The sequence below is a fragment of the Saccostrea echinata genome, unplaced genomic scaffold (genome assembly GCF_033153115.1).
Source record: "Saccostrea echinata isolate AGI-Se365-2 ecotype Australia unplaced genomic scaffold, CSIRO_AGI_Sech_v1 ptg000054l, whole genome shotgun sequence".
Lineage (NCBI taxonomy): Eukaryota > Metazoa > Mollusca > Bivalvia > Ostreida > Ostreidae > Saccostrea > Saccostrea echinata.
Window position 1 is genome coordinate 68,236,584 of NW_026889803.1, and position 23,954 is coordinate 68,260,537.

The following is a 23,954-nucleotide window of genomic DNA, read 5'->3' on the forward strand; positions in this document are numbered from 1 at the left end:
AATAAATTAGACTATATTAGAAGGCAACGGGCACCAGAGTTTGAGAGAGTGATGCGTATGATAAAGAAAAATGTCAGAAGATACTAGCTCTGTGTAAATGGTTCTAGAACTGAGAAATATTCTAAAATTGCAGGGAGTATTAATTGGCAAAATTAAAATTCCCTGCAATTTTGTCATGTTCAACACAAGAGGAATCTACCAATTATTAGTTTAAATGCTGCAGAGTACGTCAATGGCTTTTAAAACTGATTTAACTTGATATAATGGTTACAAATTCTACAAGCACTAGTATTATGTTTGCCTTGAAATGGACCTTAATTGTTTTTATCAAGTGTTTTAAGATTTATCGTAACATCTGGCAAATAATGTTATTTTATTTGCTGACCACTATTTAAAATGCAGTTATGCAATGTCTATGTACAAATGATTACTAAGTGTTTGTATAAAAGGAAGAATCATCCTTAATATTTTCAAATGTATGTAAACTATATTTTTGCTGTTAGATTTATTTCTATTTGCCTGTATTGCTCATACGAGGAAAATCTGACCCCACAAAAATAATTGAATTTACAGTAAAAAATTCTTCAGATATCCCTGATTTAATCAGTTTTTTAAAGATTTTTTATAGATGTTACTGATATCTTTTAATATATTCATTGCTACGTTTTAAATCATTATACGCTATAAAAATTGTGGCATGCTTATTTTTTTAAAAAATACTTCCAATGCTGTATGTTCCTTATCTTTGAAAGAATCGTACACGTCAAATTGCAAGAAGAATTGGTTCTAGGTGGATTGTTGAGCTAGAGTTTTTATATGTATATTTTATAAGAAAAAAAGCAAGTAATTTTAGTTTACAAGTGGTGCCCCTTGCGAAATTATACATCAAAAATTCCCTATGTACATGTTGTATATGTAGGAATCTACAGTATCAATCCTCAATCACTAACATTAGTAATTTAGTCTTATTGCTCTCAATCTGACCTGGGGCTGATATGAATGTGATTTAAAAATATCATGTAAAAGTCATTATATTGACATAGTCATTTAATTATAATTAAAAAGATGATGGAAATTAGACCATTTTCTTCCCATTTAGTGAGATTTTTTATAATCAATATTCATCAATATATATTTTATAATCAATATTCATCAATATATATTTTATAATCAATATTCATCAATATATATTCGGAATATATCCCGGTGAGCTTGAGATAAAAGATACCACAGAGTCTAACACATCTGTTTCATATTTGGATATTTTACTTGAAAAAGACGTTAATGGTAATCTAACAACCAAGCTTTATGATAAACGTGATGACTTTAACTTTTCAATCCTCAACTTCTCTTACTTGTGCAGCAATACACCTTCATCACCTGCAAACGGGGTATATATATCCCATTTGATTCGATACGCAAGAGCATGTTCTACGTATGTACAATTTCTAAAAAGAGGTAAATTATTGACAAACAAGTTGATGAAACAAGAATATCTGTTCTCTCGTTTAAAGTCATCATTTCTTAAGTTCTATGGTCGATACAATGACCTTGTCAGCAAATACAATATATCATTGAGTCAAATGCTGACTGACGTTCTTCATACTAATTGTTAGACCATTATTTACACACTGAATTGTCGACGGATTTTCCGTTATTTCCCGATCATGACAAGGAGCACACGGCGTGTGTGACCGGTCAGCAGGGGATGCTCACTCCTCCATGGCACCTGATCCCATCTCTGATGTTTTGGAGGTCCGTGTTTGCTCTGCTCCTATTTTGTATTATTTAATGGACTTTTGAGCTAGAATACTGTTCGTTATCTCCATATATTTCATTCAGTATATTTGAAGAATTCTTACTACCATTGTACATAAACCAATCAAACAAGATTTATCTTAGTTATTTCAAGTTACATCAAAATGATTGCTGGCCACACTATACCGTAAATCTGGAAATTTTTACTGTAGATAAATTTTTAGCAAATTTGCGCGTGCAGTGCATTCGCAAAAATATTTTTCTTAAAAATAAATCAGCAACAAAAAATGTAAACAAACGTTTTTCTGACAGCTGGTGTTCGTAAGCAGTGGTCATTTTAAGAAACCCGTTTACGACAGATTGTTAACGAGAATTTATTTAATAACGTGTAAGAAAACTTTAAACAGTTAAGATGTATTATCTCTTCTTATATTTTTATCTGATTATTGAACGTTGGCATCGTTTAATATTGTATGTACACGCGTACTTTATTGTATGTGCATGCGTAATTTATTGTATGTACATGCGTAATTTATAATCTGATTATTGTACGTTGGCATCGTTTAATATTGTATTTATATATTTATTTATATAAATGATTACATTTATGATTATTTTAGTTCTAAGACAGAAGCTAAGTTGTATTTTCATAACAATATATTATGACAAAGGTGGTGGTACATATATATTTCATTATTTCTAATCCATTTCTGAGGGATTTTTATGCATATCTCATTTATAGAAAACTGGACACTGCGATGTAAGAATATTATACACGCATGTTTTCAACATTTTGACTTGAAATTACATGGACTTTTTTTTAGTACTGGTTCTTTACATCAAGCCAAAAATGAGAACTATTATATGTATCAACAAGACAAGGTTGATTTCTTTGATTGAAACAGTGTCATACAGTACATGTCAAAGCTCGGTTGCTTAAATATCTTTATTCAAATAGCCAGTTTATACAATATTTTATATATTATGTAGTATCAACATTTATTAAATAAATTTGAAAACGTATTCATGTTACTTAATTGAACAGTCAGGTAATCACTGCCCCACAGGACCTGACATGCATTGTTACTTGATTCTTTTTACACATAGGGTCATCATGACCTTTCCTTGGTGCCAGCTTTACAATAGACAACAGCTGTATAATTTTCATTACCTTTATTAAAGACTTGAACAAAAACATATACAATCTTGCATTACTCATAACTGTGATGGACATAAGGGAATTGGCATTAAATGGCCGCATAGCATAAATGTACAATCAAAAACAGGGTCCAGGAGGGATAGCTGGCATACCGACTAATAAGTACCGGGCAAAACCAGTGGCCCTGTGTTGGTCACAGATGCCTGAGATTCCAAATTTAGGTACTAGACATTTGGGACCGAGAGAGTTGCGAGCACATCTGTATACCCTGCTTCCGGTGCTTGCTTCTGGTCAGCAGTACTTTTACATCCAAGTACTCCAGTACTAAGCCTCCCCTCCTGTTACAAGAGGTGGAGGGGGCCCATGTTACTTGAATAAAATCAATCTAGAAAACTTAGTTATTTTCAGAAGAAATGATTTTGATTCATTTACCTTTGGCTTAACATTCATTAATGTCCATAAATGTGTGAGTGGAGGGTATGGAATTGAAAGGGGGGGGGGTCCATCAAGTCTAAATTGTCTTGAATATAGATGTAGTTTTGAAAAATTAATTTCATTCTAAATGTTTTTTTAAAAAAAGGCATGTTTTTTAAATAGGGTGGGTTTTTTTACAAATTGGTGGCTCCACAAAAATTAAATATTAAGATAACTGTTTTAACAACTCACTGTTCAGTTTAGAAATGAAAATATAAACATTGTCAAAGTAATAGTTAGGGATTTCCTGTGTAAATTTTAAAGTTGTAGGCTTTTTTTTCATATCACAAATAAACTGGCACTCATCAGCCATTATCCAGTGTAATGTTCATACACCAGACGGAGATCTTCCTTACTACTGTTGTAATGGCCGAGCTTGTGATTGGTCACCACCAGGGACAAGTCTTTCTCACACCACCGCCGGGCTGTCTGTGTGTCTGTCTGTGTCAAACCACACTCTACTGCATGGTCAAGGAGAATAGCACCTACATCAAAAATTAAAATTACAAAATTATAGATCAGCATTGTATCTTAATAATTTAATTTGGGTTGTAACACGTCATTTGATTGGATAAAAAAATTAGTTTATATCGTACAACCTATGTTGTCTATGTCACAATGACTTATTTCAAAAACGTATCAAACCACTTGACATTATATTTTAAATACATACAATTTGAAGGCATTTTTGAAGGAGATATTGTCTTATTTTCTAAATGTAATGAAGGAAAGCTAAATTGTAAGAAATGAATTTTATAGCTACCCAAGTTATACTGGTATAACTGGGTTGGAACAATTTACGCTTTTTTATAAACTGCTTCACTGTTTATAAAGTGTAAACTGCCCCAACCGAGGTTATACCAGTATAACTTTGGTAGCAATTAAATTCATTCCTTAATAAATTTTCTATTTAAAAAAAGTTTACCATATTTTATTTCATAAAATAGAAACATACAGGACAGCATTGATTTTTGAAACTTAATGTTTACATCCAATTTTAAGTTTCCTATCATTTGAATGGCATTTTCATACAATTTAATTTTGGTTGTAACACCTCATTTGATTGGATTAAAAAATTAGTTTATATCGTATAACCTGGGTCTAACAAAATACTGTAAAAATTCTTAATTTAGCATTTTACTGTAATCATATTTTATGTAAAGGATCAGTCAAAATTTCAGACACACCCATGTATATCCTGGTCAGACTGTATGCTAGGTCCCTGGCAGCCATATTTAACTTATCTGGGTTTTTCTGCACAAAGTTCATGACCTGTAGGGTTGCCTCCTTAACTCTGTGACCTTGATCTTGTAATTCCTGGACCCTGCTGACCTTGGTAACCTTGGAGATGACATCATCATGGAAGGCAACCAGCACCTCCCCCTTGGATTTTGTGATGGCTCTGAGTACATCTAGGGACAAGATGTTGGTTGTCCCCTCCCAAATTGTCAGTACCTTCAAAACCAAATGTGTACATAAGTGTGAGAAAGTGACAAATGGGAATATACTTACATCACTATAGGCTAAGATTGTCTTGGTTGTGGAAATTATTAACTTGTAATACAAGGACATGAACTTTGCTTGAAAGTAAAATGTTTATATTTCACAGTAGTATTTTTTAATATTTTTTCTTCCAAGATTTTTTTTTTTTTTTTGCATTTCACTTATTAATGCAAGATAAATGTGACATCATAGTGAAACTAGAACTGTCCAAAAGGGACAAATACCCCCCACTGGGTTTTTCAGAGAAGGTACCAAATCACTAATGTTTTCTAGATGTGAGAGGTGTTCACAATTTGCTTAAACATTTAGAGCGAAAACTTAATTACTCATATTTTTTTTTTAATGAATGAAACTAAGGTGCAGCCTAATAAAACATCAATACTAATAATTACAGTGTTTTTTATTACATTGAAAAAATAGTTTGCAACTATCTGTCATCTTTGTGAGACATGACACTCTGCAAATTGATTGTTGAAAAAAAATTATCATAATTAATTATACAAAATCAAATTGATCTTAATACCTTTATACCAAACTCATTTTAAAAATAAAAGGCTGGTTCCAGTAACTATGTATTTTGACAGATATAAATTACAATTAAGAGGCTTAGACAACAGAAATCTTTATTTCTTTCTGCCCAATTCTCAGGAGATATAGATAAGACCTGCTTGATCAGAGATGCCCTAACAGCTTCCCACACTGAACTCATTAATTAATGTTTAACTGGATGCATGTCCACTCATTACTCCCAAGGGACAAATGGATTTACACTATCTGCTATGTAATGTAAAAACTGTTTTTAATACTTTGTGATTTTTTTTTTAGTTCTAATGAGTTGTTTTAAGCTGTAGTTCACATTTTTGTACAGATGTTTTAGATTCTATGTCTCAAACCTTAGACATGAACCCGAAATGACTAAGTCAATAAAAATAAAAAAAACAAACTGTAAAATGCAGAAAAATTATCAAATAATGTTGAAAATAACAGGTGCACATCTTCATATGGTAAATAATAAGTGTACAAATTTTCATACAAATCTATGCAATAGTCTCTGGGAACAGATCTGGACAAAACCACATAATAAAAATGAAAAAAACACCTGTAAAATGCAAAAAAATTATCCAATCATGATGAAAATACCAGGTGCACACCTTCATATGGCAAATAATAAGTGTACAAATTTTCAGACAAATCCTTGCAACAGTTTCCAAGAAATGGTTCGGACAAAATCTCGTCTACAGACAGACGGACAGACAGACGGACAAGCTGATTCCAATATACCCCCCCTAAACTTCGTTTGCGGGGGGTATAAAAAATGGTAGAGAAAATATAAATAAGGTTTTAGCATCAGAAGATTGAATGTTTGATTGTATGTTGTTTTACGTCCTGCTCAAGAATATTTTCTCTCATATAGGGATGTCACCATATACCAGTGAAGGCTTCAAATTTAGACCTATACTCAGCACTCAGGGCCATTGAGCAATGAGGGTTCTTTATTGTTAAGGCCCATGACACAGGACCTTAATTTTTCAAGGTCTCAACTGAAAGATCCATGACTATCAGTTCTAGTTCTGGGGGTTTGGCAATGGAATAGTCTCGACCTATGTTTACGTGTTAGGTTTGAGGTGCCATAGCATACAAGAATTGAACCTGGGCCTCCTGATCACAAAGTGAACTCTATTATGTATGTATTACTGTTGTAAGCACATAAAAACATTTATTCCATTCACCTGCGAATCTCTCAACAATCCTGGAAGTCCTGTGTCCTCTATGTAACCTTGACCTCCAAAACACTCCAAGCCTTCGGAGACCACAGACATTGCCTGTAATACATCATCAAATGTTTATAGTGAGGACTTAAAAAGTAAAAACCTGCATAAAATAAAATTAGAATGGTTTCACTAAGACCAAACTATTGGAATTGCATGAGTATGTTATGAATCATAGATAACATAGCAATTTTTGTTAAACATGTATATGTATAGCTGTATGTGGAATTCCCAAGCTAAAGATCAGGATATTAATATACACATTAACCCTGACATCAACTAAGAGGTAAACATATAAGATTAACAAAGTCTGTAAAAGTCCCCAAAGAGCTAGTACTTAAATGTTATATCTTCTTTATACACTTAAAGCTGAACACTACTTGTAAAAGGCATTGTCCACCATATCTCTCTTTCATTTTCACTATCCCAATAACCCCTATATTAGCCACAGACTTCTTAAGTACAGGTCCACGTAACAATCAGGCAGCCTATATATTAAAGGTGATACATGGAGGTTCTCAGAAATTAATGATTTTTCACTCACAGTTTTTTCTTGGGCTATAAGCCATGTATGTGGAAGGAAAAATATTTGGGGTCATTGTTACTATGGAAACCTGGACAAAGAAATTCCCCTAGCAACCGGCCAATTTTTCTTTGTAGATTGACAAAATTTCACTCATTTTGAAGGCTTTATACAAAATGTAAAAAGAGTAATTTTTTTCTTATCTAGTGTGATAAGAAAGATACACGTTTAAAGTGTTCTGTCAACGTAATAAAAAAAAAATACATTCTCTAATATATTTGCTATAGAGACAGGTAAAGATACATGTTTCCCATTTTTTGCTGATTCAGCATTTTGCTTGATTTTAGCAAAAATCAAGTCGATATTATTCATTTCACCATCTTAATACAATTGTTTCATCTATTTCCTGTAAAACCACAGGAAAGCCTCTGTAAGAATTTGAAATAAAAAGTTTTGCAAATTTGAAAATCCTATCTGTTGCTAGGCAACAAAAATGGATGGTTTGATAAATTTAAAATGGGGAAAATGAAAAGCATTGGAAAAAATATCAAATAAATTGTAATCATTGGGTACCAAAAACAAATTTTAAAATAATAAAATATAAAATATTCTTCCTTGTATACTAAAGACTATTTTACAATAAGCTATCTCCATGGCAACAGCAAATTTTCCTTAGCAACGAAGCATTGAAAGTTATTTTTAGCACATATTCATCTTAGTTTTTAAAAGGTTACCTGATTCTTATAGTTGAATTGCTATTGCCCAGAATCAAGATTGTCAAACTGGTTTTTCAAAAGTATTTTTCAGTTAATTCATCCATAGCAACAGAACTTGTCCACATAGCAACAAATACATTTTATAAAGAATCAGTATGTAGCAATTCGTCAACAAAAATCTGTGTCTTTAAGGATGTTAACTAGGCAAAAACATTCTACTTATAGAAATGAAAAATCATTTTTTTGACTTACTGATATTTTCTCCACTTTCAAATGGTAAATCAATGACCCAGTTTTCATGCTAGTGGCTTATTGAGACTTAAGAGTCTTAAAATTTCATTCAAATTACTGAAAATTTTGCATCATGACCAATATTTGCAATGAAAACTGGATAGTCTAATTTCTGACAAGTTAATCTCATTATAAAAAAATATATTAACTTTTGAGGAGGTCTTCTTGTGACAATGCAGACCTGGTGAGGTATTGGTTGGCCGAGGCCGAAGGCTGAGGTTAATCAGTTCCTGACAAAAGTCCGTATGGGCAAGAGTAGGCCGAATTCAAAATTCAATAAAAATGTTTAAATTGAAATCATTGAGTAGCAAAAACAAATTGTAAAAGAATATAATATACAATACACTTCTGTGTAAACTAATGACTATTTAAACATCTTCCATCTCCATGGCAACATAAAATTTTCCTCATCAACAAGGCAAAGAAAGTAATATTTAGCACGTACATGTATTCCTGAAAGTTTTTAAAAAAAATATTTATATTACATTTTTGCATTAAAACTGAATTTGCGCAGTCCAACTGGCTACTCTACTTTTTTGTTGAATCTTCTATGCTATTGAAATTGTAACAAATATCTAAATATCCCACATAAACAAAGTTTGTGGGAGGGGGTTTGGGTGTGGGGATTTTAGGTGTGTGTTATACAGAAATCCCTTTACTGTGTGTCCTTCTGTCCATACAATCTTCTCCTTGCTATGACTTTGTTATTGAAAGACACTGGAAGCTCATACTTTGTACAGAGATTGCTTATGACCCAAGTGGTTGCCTTGCCCTTGACAAAAAGTCATGCCAGCATGTTCAAGGTCACTGTTAAAACATTTGTTGTCCAGTTCAAAACTTTGTAACGGAGATTCATTGGATGCTCATTCTTGGTACAGTGATAGCTTTGTTGACCCACGTGTGTTAAGACCTTGACCCAAGGTCATTTTGGTTAGTTCAAGGTCACTGTCTGAAAAATTTTGTCTGGGCAATAAGTGATTTTGTAACGGTGAATCTTTGGAAGCTCATACATGGAATAAAATTTGCTGATGATGCAATAGTGTATGTCGACCTTGACCTAAGGTCATTCCGGCAAGTACATAGTTACTGGCAGAAAAACTATGTAATGGAGAATTACTGGTAGATCATACTTGGTACAAAGATTGCTTTTGACCTGAGAGTAAAGCCGACCTTAACCCAAACTCATTTTGGCAAGTTCAAGGTCACTTACAAAAAAGTATAAAATTCTGGTCTGGCATATAACTTTGTAATTGAGACTTACTAGAGGCTGGCCTTTACATTGTACAGAAAATGCTTTTGACCCGTGGGTTTTTCATGACCTTGATCCATGTTGGTTTTGGCAAGTTCAAGGTCACTGACGAAAACATGTAAAATGCTTGTCTGAACTCCAAATTTGTAATGGAGATTCACTTGAATTTCGACTTAATAATGAGCTTGCTAATGATCCAAGGGTGTGTCTTGATATTGAATAAAGATTCCTGCAAGTTCAAGATCACTGGCTGAAAAATAAAAAAAAATCTTGTCTGGGTTATTTTTCTTTGACCCTTGACTTTTGACCTTGTGACCTCAAAATCAACAATGATCACCCTTTTTTCGGGGGGGGGGGGGGATTTGATGTTTGTTATGCTAAGAATTTTTATCACACCTGAGCGAAGGCTAAAGTTGGCTTTTCTGATCAAAATTTGTCCGCTGTCTGTCGTCGCTGTCATTGTCGTTGTAAACTTTTCACATTTCCAATTTCTTTTCAAGAACCACTGGGCCAGTTTCAACAAAACTTGCCACAAAGTTTCCTTGGGAAAAGTGAATTCAAGTTTGTTTGGATGAAGGGTCATGCCTTCTTCCAAGGGAGATAATTATGATTTCGTGAAAAATATCATTAATGACATCATTTAAAAATCTTCTCAAGAACCAATATGCTTGAAAATATGAAACTTATGTGGAAGCATCCTCAGGTAGTGCAAATTCAAGTTTGTTCAAATCATGGCCCCAGGGGTAGGGTACGGCCACAATGGGTGATCAAAGTTTTACATAGGAATACATACGAAAAACCTTTTAAAATCTTCTTCTCAAGAACAGCAAAGCCATGATTGGTCATATTCATGTGGAAGCATCTTCAGGTAGTGTAGATTCAAGTTTGTTCAAATCATGACCCCTGGGGGTAGGATGGGGCCACAATGGGCGATCAAAGTTTTACATATGAATACATAGGGCAAATCTTTATAATTCTTCACAAGAACAACAAAGTCATGATTGGTCTCAATAATATAAAAAGCATCCTCAGGTAATGTAGATTTAATTTTTTTGCAAATCATGACCACCCAGGAAAATAGAGGGGCCAAAACAGGGGATCATAGTTATACAAAGGAATATAAAGGAAATAATCAATAAATAATTTCTATGAAAAGCATCAGTCAGCATTCGATTCAAAATTAGATTGCATTTGCTGACAAGGTTATTGTATTGACCATAGAATTTGCGAAATGATGACTTTAAACAAGACACTATCACTATTTTCATTATATTTCTTTTATTTTTTCATTAAGCTCATTATATTGAAATGATTATTTAGTTATTACAAGTAAATATCTCGTTATAACTTGGCTAGCTAGTTAATAATTCTCTATCGAGAGTTAGTTATCTCGTAATAATTTAATTCTGGTTGTAACACGTCATTTGATTAGATAAAAGCTAGATTTAGTTGATATCGTATAACACATGTTGCCTACGTCACTATGACTTATGTCAAAAACGTATTATTCTGCTTGACGTTACTTTTAAAATATGCTCAAATTAAAGGCATTTTTGTAGAAAAATTGCGTTATTGTCTTCACTTAATGACGGAAAATTAAATTATAAGGAATGAACCTAATAGCTGCCCAAGTTATACTGGCATTTATCCTGTAACTACCCCTTAAAGCTTGCATTGACCTAATAAAGGTAACCTAATAAACCAAAGCTATATTTGGTCAATGCCCTTATATAGCCTCGTGCATGTATTCTGACATTCTGAAAGCATTGTGAAGTCATATATATTGCAATGTTTACGCTATAGCGTCTTGGATTCAACTGCAGAGATGTGCCTAAATCGGGTTGAAAATATCTTATTTTGGAGGTCAGATGTGAAAATATGTTGCAGGATAAAGAAAATACAAGGTGACTGTCTTGAAATAAAAGCGATATTTGGGTTCGAATCGAAAATGTGATTATCCTAGCTGCCTCTGATAGAAATCTTGAAATTTCATTGGTCAAGAAGAATACTGTATTAAATCATGTTATGCTGTCTATCCACATCATATTGTTAATGTTACCCCTCCACGTGCCATACTGTCCAGATCATATTCAATATGTTGTTTAAGAAATAAACAACAATGTTAAAAAGTTCTCTGGGAAATGAACTTGGTTGGTCACGTGATCAAATCCTGTGAAGCCCGAAGGGCTTCTTGGGACATTTTTTCAATTTTTTATCTCTTTCATCACTATAAACTTAGAAGTTCCAAAACCAGTTTCACCGTGACAGAAATATGTATGCAAAATATCATCTCGCCATGTGATTCGTTCACGCTATGACCTCTGACCCCTTAATAAGTTCATACAGAATTGAACATATTTTAACTTCAATAGGTTCATCTAAGAAACATACATGTGCAAATGTAATTTTTTTTCAATGAACAAGCAAAGAGCCTAATAACTGACGTCACGTTAGCATTAAGCGACGTCACAATGTAAACAATTGTTAGGGAACGGTTTGCTAAACTCGGAAAAAATGAACTTTATTAAAAAATCTTCGACAGGGTAAATTAGTTATGTATATGGAGTTCTTGAAAAAATACAATATGCATTTTTCAAGGACCCCATAAATTTCCGTATTACCCCTCTAAGTGTCTACATAATTAATATTGAGGGCTCTGCAAGCCTCGCCCTCTATCACGTTTTCTTTCCCTTGCCCAAATATCGCTTATATTTCAAGACAGTAACTATGTATTTTATATATAACCTGGGTTGGAACACTTTACGATTTTTTACGCTTTTTTTTTTTATTAACCGCTTCGCGGTTTATAAAGCGTAAACTGTCTCAACCCAGGTTATACAGTATAACCAGCTATTACATTCATTCCTTAAATAATGAAGTAGTGACCCTATTAAAATGAATTTTCTATCTTGTATAACGAGTTAGTATCACATTATGATAATTTTTTAATCTCATTCTCCAAGAGTTAGTAGTCTCGTTACAACGAGTTTGATGTTATATTAAAACGTTTCAACTATTAAGTCGTCTTTTGATAATTATAATTAATTAGCTATCTTGTTCACAACTTAGTATCTCACTATAACATGTTACATATGTAGTTATTTCATCAAAATAAGTCTTTTTTATCTCGTTATTCAGGAGACATTAGTTTCGCTAGAAAGGAATGTTTAATTGGGTTTTCCGTCTTGGCAAATCTTGATAGCTTTGCTTACATTTTTATCAACCAGTCAAATTGCGCACAGACTAAAACTGTCTAAACTCCTTTTAAGTAAATGGTTTAAATATTTATTGTTTTAATATATTTTCTCCCACCTTTGTTAAAAAGTTTAAACTGTTGAAATATAATTATATCTTGCTACAAAACACAATACTAAGTATATTTTGGTCGTTTATATATTTGATGGAGAAAATAGGTGGATTCTGAAAAAAAGTAAAAATTCCTGATAATTTGAAATACAGTTAATGACTTCTGAATTCTGCCTACTTGTTACTATACGGACTCTGTCATGAACTGATTAACCTCAGCCTTTGGCCTCGGTCAATCAATTCCTCACCAGGTCTGCATTCTCACAAGAAGACCTCATCAAAAGTCTTTTTTTTCTTAACGAGATTACTGTATTTTTTAGACTTGTCAGAAATTAGACTATCCAGTTTTCGTTGCAAATATTGGTCATGATGCTAAATTTTCAGGAATTTGCAAAAAATTTTAAGACTCTCGAGTTTCAATAGGCCACTAGCATGAAAAGTAGGTCATTGATTTACCATTTGAAAGTGTAAAAAAAAAATACCACAGTCATAAGTCAAGTAAATGATTTTTCATTTCTATAAGTAGAATGTTTTTGCCTAGTTAACATCCTTAAAGACACAGATTTTTGTTGAGGAATTGCTACATACTGATTCTTAATAAATGCATTTGTTGCTATGTGGACAAGTTCTGTTGCTATGGATGAATTAACTTGAAAATACTTTTAAATAACCAGTTTGACAATGTCTATTCTGGACAATAGCAATTCAATTATTAGAATCAGATAATCTATTAAAAACTAAGATGAATATGTGCTAAAAATAACTTTCAATGCTTCGTTGCTAAGGAAAATTTGCTGTTGCCATGGAGATAGCTTATTGTAAAATAGTCTTTAGTATACAAGGAAGATTATTTTATATTTTATTATTTTAAAATTTGTTTTATGATTACAATTCATCCGATATTTCTTCCAGTGCTTTACATTTTCCCCATTTTTAAATTTATCAAACCATCCATTTTTGTTGCCTAGCAACAGATAGGATTTTCAAATTTGCAAAACTTTTTATTTCACATTCTTAGAGAGGCCTTCCTGTGGTTTTACAGGAAATAGATGGAACAATTGTATTAAGATGGTGAAATGAATAATATCGACTTGATTTTTGCTAAAATCAAGCAAAATGCTGAATCAGCAAAAAATGGGAAACATGTATCTTTACCTGTCTCTATAGCACATATATAAGAGAATGTAATTTCTTTTGATTACATTGACAGAACACTTTAAACGTGTATCTTTCTTATTACACTAGATAAGAAAAAATTACTCTTTTTACATTTTGTATAAAGCCTTCAAAATGAGTGAAATTTTGTCAATCTACAAAGAAAAAATTGGCCGGTTGCTAGGGAAATTTCTTTGTCCAGGTTTCCATAGTAACAATGACCCCAAATATTTTTCCTTCCACATACATGTCTTATAGCCCAAGAAAAAACTGTGAGTGAAAAATCATTAATTTCTGAGAACCCCATGTATCACCTCCTGCCTGATTGTTAGGTGGACCTGTACTTAACAGTTCAAAGTATTTCACTGTAGAGGTCTCACCCGTGTAGACGTACATCTTACCATGCCATGTTACTGTAAATTCCTTATTTTACGCGAGTACTTAATATCACGAATTGCTCTTACACGACAAATCACGAGAACAATAATTCGCGAATGGATGGTTTACAATGAGATTCAACATTAATTTCAACACCATAAAAATAAAAGCGAGTAATTTTATTTCGCTAGTGGTGCTCCTCGCGTAATTACACGTTAATTAATTCCTCGCATATATTTAGGAATCTACAGTACTCAGTCGTGACGAAATTATAAAATTTTACGCACTTTTTCCGAGCTAAGAGAAAAGCAACATCAAATATACAAGTCAATGCATTATTTACAAACAGAAAATGCACATAAATCAAGGAAAAAATGCACAATGTCTAAGACCATGAAAGAAATACTATACGTCCACCCACAAGTTTCAAAAGTGCAATTGGGTTTAAAAAAATCGAAAGGTTTAAATACCTGTGTGACAGTGGCACCTATTTATGAATAGTGTTCAGCTTTAACTACAAGCAATTATACCTGTTTAGCAGTGTACAGTTTGGCCAGGGGAGTAAGCAATCTTAGTAAAAGAGACTCCTGATCACTGGCTATTCCAGTATCCTCCCTCCCAAGCAGTCGAGCCACCTCCAGCACAAGTAGAGTGGCAGCACGTACCTCCACCTCCATCCGAGCGAGAGTCTGAACATGGAGGGGGTAATTCTTCAGATAATCACCAAAGGCTGTCCTCCTGGTGGAATAATCCCTCGCCATACTTAAAATTCTGAAATAAAGAGATAATATTATTTGAAAATTTCAGAAAATATGACCTGCTTATATGGTTGTGTGAGCATTACCTTCTCATTCCAGAGGCTGATGACAAAGCATTGTGGATTCTACTGATTGTCAACATGTTGGAGATTCCTGCAACACCCCGCCCCTCCTCTGATATCTAAAACAAAAATCACTCTGTACTAGATCTGTTAAGTTTCATATCCCAGCAACACCCCTCTCCTCCTCTGATATCTAAAACAAAAATCACTCCGTACTTGAACTGTTAAGTTTGATATCCCTGTAACACCTCTCCCCTCCTCTGATATCTAAAACAAAAATCACTTTGTACTAGAACGGTTAAGTTTGATATCCCTGTAACACCCCTCCCCTCCTCTGATATCTAAAATAAGATTCTCTGTGCATTGAGTAAAGAAAATACAATCCTTTCTTCAAACCTGTGCTATTCATGCATGACAAAGGTGTGGTCTAAAGACAGGCACGTTTTCTCTAACGCTTTATATTAGCCCTCTTACCATAGAAGCATTACATATTTTTTTAACTCTGTGTTGAATATATGCTTCCTAAATCCCTGCATTACTATCATATGCAGTGATTCAGTTCTGACATACAAGCTAATCTTTAGGGGACGTCTACTGCAGGTCATCTTCGCTAGCCAAGGGTGATGATCTGCTCCTCTCTTTTCTTTTTTGAAAAGAAGAGAGGAGCGGATCGTCACCCTTGGCTAGCGAAGATGACTGCAGGTAATTCTATAGTTAATTGCTCAAACGAAGGTGTTGTTACAATAGAAATGCTAAAAATAACAGATTAAACATTTAGAAGTATATTAATTTTATTCTTTATACATTATGTATTTTTTTCTTTATTTCATTTTGTATTCTCTCCAAAATACTACTCTTTTTACTGCTAGATATCAGCATAGATGAGACTTATACCCTGTAGGCCACAGCTCCATCCAAAAGTAATTCTGCTGTTGGCAGCTGTCGTGTTCCCAGTTTATTTTTCATCTTTTCAACTTGTATGTTGTTGAGTTTCTTCTGGTCATCAAAAACTTCCAAGTAAAACAAACTCAGCCCCTTTGTTCCCTTTAGAAAAACAACAAAGACCAGTAAAATCACTCAGTCTCCTTGTTCTCTACAGAAAAACCAATGACAACAGTAAAATCACTTAATCTCCCATACCTGTGTGATACTTCCATCCTGTCCTTGAACTCTGGCCAGTGTTAAGGTCATGTTGGCATCTGTTGCCGAGGAGAACCACTTGTAGCCATGGAGACGATAACTTCCATCACCCTGAGGTACAGCAATAGTTTCTGTTCCTGAGGCTAAAATTTGATGACTTCATAAAGTCTAATGTGATAATAATAAAATTCATGTCATGAATTCTTTCTTTGTTGAATTCATAAGGACTTCATCAGCAATAATGAATTATGCCTGCAAAATTTGAAAACAACCCCATTTTTCTGTTTATACAATCTCAGGTCAAAGTTCAAAATATCTGAATGTCCTTATAGCACAATTTATATAACATTTCCGATGAAATCTTTCATTTTACTTCATTTTTTTTTTTTTTTTTTGATAACCTGACCCACCTACATCAGATCCACCCCTTCTCTCTGTCATCCACTGACCAGAAGTCCAGAATTGGGTCGGGTCACGAGAGGTCAAATGAGAGTAAGCACAATCCTTGACCCAGGAGTAAGTGGATGGCAATTGCTGTCAAAATTATAATTTCAGTATTACTTAACAGTTTTGTTACCATCTGTGTGAAAAAGTATCTCTGGTTAATCAAAGTCATAAACAGGGAACAGGGTCCAAACACAGTAACAACCCTGAGAAATAATTTTTTAAATTTGTCAAAAACCATAATTTGAGAGACTTACACACACGAAAAACGATTCCTAATTTTGAGATGGTGTCTGCCATGTAATGTTGTTGCTGGATAAGAATTCCAAATTGTGGACAAAATATAGCTGGCAGTCACAGTAAATTCTTAAAATACACCAGAATTAGTATATGTCACAGATTTACCTTAATGAGTCACACTGCTCCATCAGTCATACTCAGAATCAGTACTCATCACAGATTTACCTTAATGAGTCACACTGCTCCATCAGTCATAGTCAGAATCAGTACTCATCACAGATTTCCTTAATGTGTCATACTGCTCCATCAGTCATAGTCAAAATCAGTACATATCACAGATTTACCTTAATGAGTCGCACTGCTCCATCAGTCATAGTCAGAATCAGTACACGTCACAGATTTACCTTAATGAGTCACACTGCTCCATCAGTCATAGTCAGAATCAGTACACATCACAGATTAACCTTAATGAGTCACACTGCTCCATCAGTCATAGCCAGAATCAATACATGTCACAGATTTACCTTAATGAGTCATGCTGCTCCATCAGTCATCGTCAGAATCAGTACACATCACAGATTTACCTTAATGAGTTAAAGTGCCCCATCAGTCATAGCCAGAACCAGTACTCATCACAGATTTACCTTAATGAGCCATGCTGCTCCATCTGTCATAGCTAGAATCAGTACTCATCACAGATTTACCTTAATGAGTCACACTGCTCCATCAGTTGTAGTCAGAATCAGTACACATCACAGATTTACCTTAATGAGTTAAAGTGCCCCATCAGTCATAGCCAGAACCAGTACTCATCACAGATTTACCTTAATGAGCCATGCTGCTCCATCTGTCATAGCTAGAATCAGTACTCATCACAGATTTACCTTAATGAGTCACACTGCTCCATCAGTTGTAGTCAGAATCAGTACACATCACAGATTTACCTTAATGAGTGGTGCTGCTCCATCATTCATAGCCAGAACCAGTACTCATCACAGATTTACCTTGATGAGTCGTGCTGCTCCATCAGTCATAGCCAGAACCAGTACTCATCACAGATTTACCTTAATGAGTCACACTGCTCCATCAGTTGTAGTCAGAATCAGTACACATCACAGATTTACCTTAATGAGCCATGCTGCTCCATCAGTCATAGTCAGAATCAGTACACATCACAGATTTACCTTAATGAGTCGTGCTGCTCCATCTGTCATAGCCAGAGGACAGGAGTAAAGTCCTGAGGAGGGGGAATAAAGGAACAGCTTCACTATCTGATAAAGACGACTGAAATGTACAATAAAGAAACAGCTTCATTGTCTAACATTAGCTACTCTAATTTGTCTTTATAGTCAGAGTAAACTTATCCCTTGGGTACCAAAATCTAAGGCTCCTTCTTTACTAAGTTTATTGAAATGGTATTAAATTAAAAGATTTTTAAATATTCTTAATACATATGGTGACATGTGAGTGAAGTACTGACCATAAAATGCCTAACATCTGATTCAAAAATATGTTTTCTGTATATCTGACACTCAAGAGTATTGGTATATTCAGAAACACTTCCTGTTGTCTCCGTTGAAGTCTATTGAAACAAAGAGGTACCTCCACTCTCCATATTTTTCTTCGTAAGCTGTTGCAATGAGTCCCTCCTCTGCTGCGATGTCGTGCTGTCGTTTCCACGCTGGACTTGTAATTAATCTGTCGACACGATTTCCCCAGGCATCATACTGAATCAGCTGGGGAGGCTCCCGCTCACATTGTAGCCCAAGCTCGTAGATCTCTGTCGCAACTCTCTCTCCAAATCGGATCAAGTCTGTCTCAATGGGTTCTCGAATCTGAAATACAGTGACGTTTACCTCATCATCATGATCAGGCTAGCAGTGCCTCAGGTCTTTAGTTATACATCTCATTGCTACATTTTTCTTTTATGATAATTACATTTGGCATATAACTCCTGATTTAAATTAGAAATATAATTCAATTTATTGACATCACCATGTTGGTATATAGTCAAAATAAGAAATCAAATGACAGACAACAGAAAAAAAGAAAAATATTATAATGTAATTGCATGCAATACAATTTTACACAATTCCTTATAGTCCCTGGATTTGTTTGATATCATGATATCAGACTCATGGAAAAGTAATAGTTTGTAAATTTTTAAAGCTAACAAATCTGAAAAAGAAGGGTCAGTTGAAAACTTTATTTTTTCAAAAGTTGATAGTCACTATGAATATGAAATAAAGATGCATTCGTCAACTGGTAAGTCTTTGCTATGTGGTAGCCAGGAAGGTTCAATCCCTGGTGGCCAGATAGCTCAGTTAATTAGCAGATCTCCTGACTAAGGAGTCAGGGAGTCCAGATTTGAATCCTGGTCTAGTCCTTCCCATTTTTCTCTTTGTTGGTTACATGTATAATAAATTGTTTGATCACCTTTTATAGAACTGAAACATTCTATTTTTACATATTTGTTTTTGTTGCAGGTGTAAAGTTGATCTTGAGTCAAATTATCTCATCCACTAAACTAATGTCACAGGGTGAATAAATTATTATTCTAACAAGCATTGTGAGAGTATTGCATTAGCAATACTAGTCCCCTACCGGCAGGTGTAATCTGGTTCTGTTCCCGTTAAGAATTGAAAATGCCATAATTTAATGAAGCGGGACGAAATGCAAACTTGATCTATAACTAATCAAGGTAAAGCCACATACAAAAAATCAGCTCAATATCTACAAGCGTTTGAAAGAAAATTGTGGAAAACCCGTAAAAATTGAAAAGGCCGTAATTCCGTCAAAAATCAATGAAGCGGAACGAAATGCAAACTTGATCTGTAACTCATCAAGATACGCTCACATACCAAAAATCAGCTCAATATCTGCAAGCGTTTAGGAAAAAAGTGCGGAAAACCAAATGGGACAGACTGACAGACAGAGGGACAGACAGACAGACGGACGGACGGACAGACAGACAGACGGACGGACGGACAGACGGACGGACAGACTCAGAGGAAACCTATAGTCCCCTCCGGTTTCACCGGTAGGGGACTAATAAATAGTATATGTATGATTGAATATTTAGTGACCTAATCACTAATCATCATTTCATTATCTTCATCATCATTTTCATCTATAAAAGCATAGTAAATTACAGTCCTCTGGAATTTACCATGTGTTCATTCATAAAATATCTCATTCATATTCATTGGGTTGAATGCTCATTGGTGGAATTAGGAGTGTGAAAGGTCAAAGGTGTTTGTGTCAAAATGGGTGAGGCTTGGAGTGGTATGATTGGTTGATATTTTAGAGTGAGAAGTGTGTGAGTGGTTTTACTAGTTTGGTATCAGGTGCGCATGCTTGGCGCCAAATACCCTAACTAATTCACTCCACCCTAGGACAGCCAGGAGTAAGGAAGAATTTCTTTCCTACTCCACAAAGTCTTCCATTTTATAATGTGGACAATTTAACTGCCTATTCAGTAAGAACTTTTACCACCGTTGCTCTAGATAATTAATGATATTATAATATAATTATCCACTTAAAGATAATTATAACAGAAAAGCTAAAATATACTAAAGTAATTTAATGTGTGAATGTATAGGTATGAGAGTGTATTCATTTATTATGCCCCCGGATCGAAAGATCCCAGGGTTATATTGTTTTTGTCCTATCTGTCTGTTTGTCTGTTTGTCTGTTTATCTGTTTGTCTGTTGTCAACTTTAACCTTGCCCATAACTTTTGATTGGTTGGAGCTATGACTTACATATTTCACATGTGTATTCCTTGTGACAAGACCTTTCTTTGGGTACCATCATATTTGACCTTTTGACCTTGACCTTGGAGTTTGACCCACTTTTGCAAAATTTTATGAGACTTTAACCTTGGCCATAACTTCTGAACAGTTGGTGCTTGGGGTTTCAAACTTCACATTTGTATTCTTTGTGACAAGGCCTTCCTTTGGATACCAACCATTTTGACCTTTTGACCTTGACCTTGGAGTTTGACCTTCTTTTGAAACCTTGGCCATAACTTTTGAACAGTTGGTGCTTGGGGATTCAAACTTCACATGTGTATTCCTTGTAACAAGACCTTCCTCTGGATATCAACCTCTTTAACCCTTTGACCTTGACCTTGGAATTTGACCTACTTTTGAAAAACTTTAACCTTGGCCATAACTTTTGTATGGTTAGAGCTAGGGCTTTCATACTTCACATATGTAATCCTTGTGACATCACCTTCCTTTGGATACCAACCACTTTGACCCTTTGACCTTGACCTGGGAGTTTGACCTACTTTTGAAAAACTTTAACCTTGGCCATAATTTTTGAATGGTTGGTGCTAGGGCTTTCATACTTCACATATGTAATCCTTGTGACAAGACCTTCCTTTGGATACCAACCACTTTGACCCTTTGACCTTAACTTAGGAGTTTGACCTACTTTTGAAAAACTTTAACCTTGGCCATAACTTTTGAATGGTTGGTGCCAGGGCTTTCATACTTTACATATGTAATCCTTGTGACAAGACCTTCCTTTGGATACCAACAAATTTAACCTTGACCTTGATGTTTTACTTACTTTTAAAAAAATTAACTTTCGCCATAACTATTGAACAGTTGCAGCTAAGGCTTTCAAATTTAACATTTTTTATCTTTTGGCCTGGATTTTGACTTGCATTTGAGAAACTTTAACCTTCGCCATAAGCTGCCATACGGGGGCATCAGTGTTTCACAAACACATCTTGTTTTCATTACTGTTATTGTTACAGGTCACCTTTTTAGTCTTACCATGAAATTGAAAAATATATAAATTGAACCCAACAGCTGTTTGCCTTGTTTATTATAAAAAGGAGTAGCAAATAAATACGACTGGGACACTATGAAATTGTTAGATTCCAAAATTAATGTTTTTGCAGGTATGGTGATTTGGCAGGTTCTAAGGTTGGAGGTCAAAAAGCTCAGTTTGTAGACCTCCAGTCTAGAGTTCTGAGAATCTGGTTCAAAACCTGGTCTGGACCATCACAATTACTCCCTTCCTGTTACATCTGGGGCTGTTCCAACCCTGAAAGTGACAAGTGTAAGACCTGCCAGAGATGAACCTGGATTGGTGTCTTTAGAATGAAAAGACTCAATAGAGGAATTTAAGGATTGTGTCTTTTGCTGGTGTCAGATAGCTTAAGTACCTTAAGTAACTGAAGAGTTCAGGTTCAAATCCTGGTCTGGTCTGTTGCATTTTATTCCTATTATAAGACTGCAATGACTGCATGATATGAACCATGATCCCAATATTGTGTTATTAATATAAAACTTAAAATCTTATCAATATATATTTCTCCCATAGGCTTTATCTATAGGATGCTAAGATCAAACATGATCACCACTTTCAATGGATTAAGAATTTTTCAGAAGAGCTTTTGTGGTGGCAAGCCTCACTGTACCTTTTTCTGGTTTTTTATTTTAATCCTGTAGCTATATTGTAATTATTCCGGAATTTTAAGATACGACCATGCGGAGTTCTCAATTAGTCACTGTTTACATCATGTGACATCAGTTGTGTATAAATACTGAGACTCCGCGTAGTTTGTAGTTGTTCTTCGGATGCAGCCAAGGATAGAAGACAAGTGTAGTGAATAAAGTATTCACGTTTAATATTCCTCGCCTCTTTTACAGTTAGAGAATTTGGCAGGTCAAACCAGTTAAGGCCTGCCACAAGCAAGGTTGACCTCCAATATGGAGGCTAGCCATAGTTTGTTTTGTCTTGTCTGCATTGGCTGACCAGTACATCTAGTCTGCAATACTCATTGTCCGTTCTGAATAAGGCATCCTACAATGAGTGTAGTGGTTGAAAGGCTACCACATATACTATACGTCCTGAATAAGGCATTCTATAGTATATGCGATAATCTGAGGGCAACTGGTCTCTTGTATCAATCATTTATAGTTTGCCTCTGATTATTATAGTGATTTACCATTTGATTATTGTTAACCTAGATAAGGTTAGGACATATTAGTATATTTCAGCAGTCCACTAACATCATACCAACTATTCCAAATCAATTAATGTTGAACACCCCAAACCCTGGAATTGACCAGGTACGATCCCATTGTTTTACGTAATACGTACGTTACTGAAAAATTTACCCCTCCTTCTTTCTTTGTCTTCCCAAGTAAAGGGTTCCTGGTGTCAAGCGGAGCAGATCAGTAACCCTTGACTGGGAAGATGTTTTTCTTTAGAGATATGGGCAGGCATTATGCTGCATAGTCGTATCTCTATAGAAAATAACCCCCCCCCCCCAAAAAAAAAAATCCAATTATGAGAATTCCTCCGACACTGATAAGTCAATCTGTCAATATACCTGATTAGGAATAAATCTTTTTACATATGATTGAAGAACTGCGTCTCCAGTATACTGGTTTTCTACTTTCGGTGGACTTTGGAAAAAGGGTCCTATTTTCGCTGAGGCAAAGGTGGCATGTTTTTCGATTCCGTTTTCTCTTCCCCGCGTGGCATGCTTTTTCTCCGCTGCTGTGCAATACTTTTTGTTACATGGTTTATATTTCCCGCATGAAAAGACACGATTAAAAGAAATAATTCTAGACATAATGGCTTACATCACTCATTTACCGTCGCAGTGTCAGTCTGCAAAGAAAACGTAAACAAATTCACCGGAAGTTAATATCGGTACGTCGATTTACCCAAATGGACCCAAATGGAACCCAAATGGACCCAAATGGAAATCAAAATGGACCAAAATGGAAATCAAATGGACCCAAATGGAAACCGAATGGAATATTAAATATACAAATAGAAATATGTATTATTGTATTATCAAGTTGTTACTTATTTAAAATGAAAATAATGAACTTACAAATGGAGAATATTTAGTATTCATTTCTAATATTGTATTTTAAAAATACGAATTAATTTTCTTTAGTATTCTTTAGATCAGCAAAATTATTGGGGGAGGGGGGCACAGGCCCCGTACCCCCCCCCCCACCCCCCACCCTGGTTCCTCCTGCCATGAATTCTA

General features: G+C 34.7%; 1 protein-coding gene across 1 annotated transcript; it reads right to left on the reverse strand.

Moving 5' to 3' along the window:
• Positions 1 to 2,916: 2,916 nt before the first annotated feature.
• Positions 2,917 to 23,583, reverse strand: LOC133171569 (acyl-CoA dehydrogenase family member 11-like). Its single transcript, XM_061306338.1, has 11 exons — positions 23,280 to 23,583; positions 18,528 to 18,760; positions 18,110 to 18,209; positions 16,652 to 16,775; positions 16,242 to 16,384; positions 15,996 to 16,145; positions 15,126 to 15,220; positions 14,812 to 15,052; positions 6,625 to 6,717; positions 4,579 to 4,846; positions 2,917 to 3,876 (listed from the first exon to the last, which is right to left on the reverse strand). Exons 1-11 carry the CDS (start codon positions 23,523 to 23,525, stop codon positions 3,704 to 3,706), a joined length of 1,866 nt encoding a protein of 621 aa, XP_061162322.1. The 5' UTR covers positions 23,526 to 23,583; the 3' UTR covers positions 2,917 to 3,703.
• Between the last annotated feature and the right edge of the window lie 371 nt (positions 23,584 to 23,954).